The 5498-nt window shown below is 36.7% G+C and overlaps 1 protein-coding gene across 1 annotated transcript; it reads right to left on the minus strand.

Annotated features, from left to right (window-relative positions):
* Positions 1–2154: 2154 nt before the first annotated feature.
* On the minus strand, positions 2155–4164 carry cxcr4b (chemokine (C-X-C motif), receptor 4b). Its single transcript, XM_052566267.1, has 2 exons — positions 4026–4164; positions 2155–3738 (listed from the first exon to the last, which is right to left on the minus strand). The coding sequence occupies exons 1-2, from the start codon at positions 4047–4049 to the stop codon at positions 2692–2694; spliced, it is 1071 nt and encodes a 356-aa protein (XP_052422227.1). The 5' UTR covers positions 4050–4164; the 3' UTR covers positions 2155–2691.
* Between the last annotated feature and the right edge of the window lie 1334 nt (positions 4165–5498).

A 5498-nucleotide genomic window follows, 5' to 3' on the forward strand; every position in this document is an offset into this window, starting at 1 on the left:
CTCGCGAGTCCGTGTAGAACACGTCTCCGCGGGAATAAAAGGTTCCTAGGTACTGGTTTATTCATTCAAGCTGCTCGGCTCGTGTATATAAAACATAAAGTAAAATAATTAAGTGAAATAAAACATTATATATTGACAGTGCAACGCTACTGTCATCCAAGAAAATGAATGTGTTAAACAATCATATAAACCCTTTGAATATTTTTTTCATCTGTGGTTCAGGGCTGCTAAAACACTTCTATAACCCAATGAATATTAATTTCTGAGAAACATAGACCTACTGTGGAACACGTAAACATATAATATATATTATATATTACTTACATACTGTATATAGTGTATGTTTTTATTTTTTTCTCAGTAGGATTGCTTCATATAGCCTAACCAGGGTCACTGTATAATTAATGAGGCGATAAATAACCTCAGAACTCTCTTGCTCTTGAGTTCCAGACCACCATTTCGGTTTGTTCTGTTCAGTTGTGTTATAGGGCTATAAAGTCTTTCAAGAGCTACTGGTCACAGGAGGTCCTGATACAGGAAACTGCCTTCCTGATTCTTCAGCCAAAACAATGTAAACGTAATAATAAACTAATGGCAAGAGTAGGAAATACAGTCTGATAAACCTTCTGTGTAATAAAGCTCCCTTTATAGCTTTATTTACACATCTAAATAAACAGGTCCAGCACATTTCTGGCCATTTTTGAGAAGCAGCTGGCTTAAATTCATTACTTTCTAAATATAGTACGCTATCATACCTTGTGTTCTTTTGTTCTGACATAATTATTTTCTTTAAGACATTAATTATTAAAGGCATGAACTTTCAAAGGGGCTGTGATTTGAGTGTTTGGATGAATTTAACATCTGTTTTTGACCTGTGATGTGCATGGCTAAGGTTTGTCTAAGATCCGGGATTTGATAATATAGGGTTTTCCCAGCAGATTTCCAGAAGCTCCCTTTTGGTTCGTCTCTTTTCAAATGGCAGTTTAGAGATGGGAGAGATGGTCCAGCTGAGCTCAATGGAGTGTTAATGGTGTGACGTGGCTTTTGAGAACAGCTCTTATGCTAATGACAGAACCACTCCAGAACATTTCCAAATGAACAAAATGCAGCACCGAATGCTCTATTTTTACTGGCTTCTTACTGTGAGAGCAGACACTGAAAAATAACCATAAACCTTAAATTCTGATGCAGAGTACTTCACACCTCATTGGCCTCTTTAGAAATGGTAATTTTAGCCCACTGTGTTAAACATGAGTTAAGCCATTACAATATAAACCTTGTGAATATCTAGGTTCTGCCAGTGTGGTTTAAAGTTTCTTCAGGACTGATGACTTGCTTCTGTTACATGGTGATTATTCATCAAGCAATAGACCACAACTTGATGACTGAAATCTTTGCATTGCAAACAGAGGTTAAAAAGTGCAAGTCTTAGAGTATCAACAGTAAAATAAAGAATATTTGTCATATATATATATATATATATATATATATATATATATATATATATATATATATATATACACACATGACAAATATTCTTTATTTTACTGTTGATACATATATACAATTAAAAATGTAAATTACTGATTCATAGTTGCAATTTTTGTTATATTGATTTTAATCTATGCTGTTTTAAATCTAAGTTAGTGTTTTTTTTTTTTTCAATTTAGGAAATGACTGTATTGAATTCATGAGAATAATTAGGGTTTTGTCAATACTCATTAAAATGTTTCTAAAATGTTTTTCTCCTATACCAGTATAAGACATTACATTTGTATTCTATTGTGTAGATTTTATTATTTCAAACTTGACATCTTCAAACTACCTTATTAACTTCTTTTGCTTGTTATCTGATACAACAACAAAAATCCCAATGGACGGCCAATTCTGTCCCTTTGTAGGTTGATGGGTGTCTTGTATCAGCAGTTGCTTAAACCGCTAAAGAACACAGATGTTCTTAAAATTACAGACCCTCTCCCAGCCATTCTGTTCAGTGGGAGATCAGGTGGAGCTTTTGTTTTGGTAACTTGACAGACCTTCACTCCACTTCAGCTCTGCCCCACCCCCACTGACAGATTTGGGTGGAGGGGTGTGTGTGTGTGTGTGAGTGAGAGTATGGCCACTGGAGAAAAGTAATGACACTGTCAGACCTCATTAAAATTGGTGATTTTTAGGTTTTATTATGAAATGGAAGTAAAAATGTGACAATTGTGACATGATTAAATTACAACCCCTTTTTACACTTTTTTTTTTTACAGTGTGAGCTACCATTTCAATAAATATAAAAACACTTATGGGGAAATAGGAAACGCTAAGTGCGTGCGCACACACACACAAAACAAATGACAAACAATGAACTATGTACAAATAATTTACACTACACATTCTTAATCAGACAAAAGACCATGCAACAGTTTGCTAACATTTCCTGATAAGAACTTCTGCAAGTATACAGACTTTGTCAAGGCTCTGCCTTTAGGTACTAAAATAAAAAAAGGACATTTAAAAACATTTAATATATATATATATATATATATATTTTAGTAGTTGAATAAAAAGTGTTAAAAAATGTTCATCAACACAACAAGTTTACAATATACAAAAAGTGTAGTAAAGTCCTTAAAAAAAAAAAAAAAAAAAAAATCAAAGCTTAATCATCCACGTAGGAAAGTTTTATGTACAAAGCGTCCATTAACTGGACAGGACACTAGATGACTCCGACTCAGTAGATACTGATGATATAGGACCTCTTTTCTTGGTCAGCATCTTGTGACTTGATCTACTGCTGATGCTCAGAGCCTTACGGGCAGATTTACTGAATCTGACTCCCAGGAAAGCATAAAGGATGGGGTTGAGACAGCAGTGGAAATACGCAAGCGCCTCGGTAAAGAAGATCCATTTCTCCAGACCCTGCTCCAGGAAACAGCTGTGAGATATGACATTCAACATCACCAGAGTGTCCACCAGGATGCCGGCACAGTAAGGCAACCAGCAGATGAAAAAGCAGAGGATGAGGATGACCGTTGTTTTCAGCGCCTTCCTCTTCAGGGCCTGACCTTTGGAGTTCTTGGACAGTTTTGAGATGATGATGCAGTAACAGGTCAGAATGATCAGACCAGGCAGCAAAAAGCCAACGATGATGTGCTGGAAACGGAAAACGGCTTTCCACACTATGTTTGCTTGCTGTGGGTAGGTGAGCTCGCAGATCGTATTTATGCCCGTATTGTGGACTTTGGCGAACACCAGATCGGGGACAGTGAGTAGGGTCGCTGGGAGCCAAACTCCAAGGTAGATCACCTTTTCTGCGAGCAACCTCCTAAACTGCAGGCTGTTTGTGGCACGGACAACTGCCAGGTACCTATCCAGGCTGATGAAAGCCAGAATCAGCACGCTGCTGTACAGGTTCAGAGTGTAGATCATATTGACAGTGACACACAGGAATTCCCCAAAAAGCCATCCACTAGCCGCATCCACAGCCCAAAAGGGTAACATGAGGACAAACAGGAGGTCGGCGATGGAGAGATGCAACCTGTATTTATCTGTCATGTTCTTTGTCTTCTTTTGGAAGCCCATCACAAGCACAACAAGTCCATTGCCAATGATTCCCAGGACGAATATAATCCCATATACAATAGGAAGAAAGATCTTCTGGAAGTCATTGCTGACTTTAAGGTCACAGAATTCGTCATAGTCAAAGTCTCCAGATCCGGAGTCTGAGCTGTTATCTAAAATGATGTGCTGCAGAAAATAACAGTAAATTGATTAATTTCTTATAAATTATATGTTAAAGTTCACAAAGTGACATCAAACAATGTAAATTACAAATACATGTTAAAAACAACAAAACAGTAACTTGTTTTTAAAAACTTCTAAAATATTTTAAAACCTAAATGGTAAAACGTGATACCAAAAGTGCAGGTTCCAAGATATGATCAACTTAAAACAGACTGAGCCTTATTCATTTTAAAGTATTTAATCAAACATCAGACTAAATTGCGATTTACATTTGTCCTAAATCAACTTACATCGTAAAAGTCCAGGTTATCCATGTTGTTCAAACAGATAACGTATTAACCACATAAAAAAGTCTCCACACACTTCAGTCAACGGAGCATCACCTCAAGCAGCTTTTAAACAAGCCACCGTCAAACCGTACACGCCCCCTTTTTATTCAACGGGCGGGGCCATGAGGTAGGCGTGGCTCAACAGGGTAGCGCTCTCGGCGCTGTATTATGATAAACACTGCCTCCAATGGTTATTGACATTAACTTTATATTATGTATCACTCGTGCCTGTTACAAAAATAGTTTGTACACAGACTTTTTGCTTCAATGGCACTGCTTGTATTACAAATCCAGATAGATAGATAGATAGATAGATAGATAGATAGATAGATAGATAGATAGATAGATAGATAGATAGATAGATAGATAGATAGATAGATAGATAGATAGATAGATAGATAGATAGATAGATAGATAGATAGATAGATAAAACTTATTTTGATGTTGTTTTATTTATTTGCTAGGCAGCTTCAAGGGGGATAATGAGCAGTCAGCAGGTCCTTATGGCAAATTAATTCCCTTAGAGACAATACCAGCCACTCTGATTTGTTCAAAGGTTTTGATCATCTATCACAGTTTATTTTGTGTTAAAGGAAAAGTTCACAAAAAAAATAAAATAAAATAAATAAATAAATAATAAACTCACCATCATAGATGCAGATGAGTTATTTTCTTAATCAAAACAGATTTGGAGAAATTCAGCATAATGTCACGTCATGGATCCTCAGCAGTGAATGGGTGCCATCAGAATGAGAATCCAAACATCACACTAATCCACACGACTCTAGTCCATCTTTTAACATTTTATAAAGTAAAAATCTGTGTGCCTGTCAGAAACTAATCCATCAAGTCATTTTCAATTCAAACAATCACTTCTGACAAAAACAGTCCAAAATAATGCTTCCTTCAGTAAAAAATACAATCCCCTGTTATTCTCTTACATTAAAATATTTACTTAGAATATCTGTTTTGGATTACAATGATGAAGAAACAAGTTCATATACATCTTGCATGTTCTGAGAGTTAATACATTTTCAACAAATTTTCATTTTTGGGTGAACTATTCCTATAAAGACCAGCTCACTATATATAGTGAAGTGAAAAGTGAGTGCAGTGAGTGCAGTGACATGTGCAGTGACAGTGACATATGGTGACCCATACTCAGAATTTGTGCTCTACATTTAACCCATCCAAAGTGCACACAAACAGCAGTGAACACACACAAACAATGAACACACACACGGAGCAGTGGGCAGCCATATTTATGCTGCGGCGCCCGGGGAGCAGTTGGGGGTTCGGTGCCTTGCTCAAGGGCACCTCAGTCGTGGTAATGCCAGCCCAAAATTCGAACCCACTTTAGGAGTCAAACTCTCTAACCACTAGGCCACGACTTCCCCCACTTCCATTACATATTTATTTAATCAGATCAACTGA

Source organism: Carassius gibelio, chromosome B9, assembly GCF_023724105.1.
Source record: "Carassius gibelio isolate Cgi1373 ecotype wild population from Czech Republic chromosome B9, carGib1.2-hapl.c, whole genome shotgun sequence".
Classification (NCBI taxonomy): Eukaryota; Metazoa; Chordata; class Actinopteri; order Cypriniformes; family Cyprinidae; genus Carassius; species Carassius gibelio.

What these genes read in the sequence shown, in the direction of transcription:
- cxcr4b (XM_052566267.1), bottom strand. Translation starts at nt 4,049, where the DNA reads ATGGATAACCTGGACTTTTACGAT. An exon ending in ATAACCTGGACTTTTACGAT is followed by an intron (nt 3,739 to 4,025) that starts GTAAGTTGATTT and finishes TATTTTCTGCAG; the next exon opens with CACATCATTTTAGATAACAG.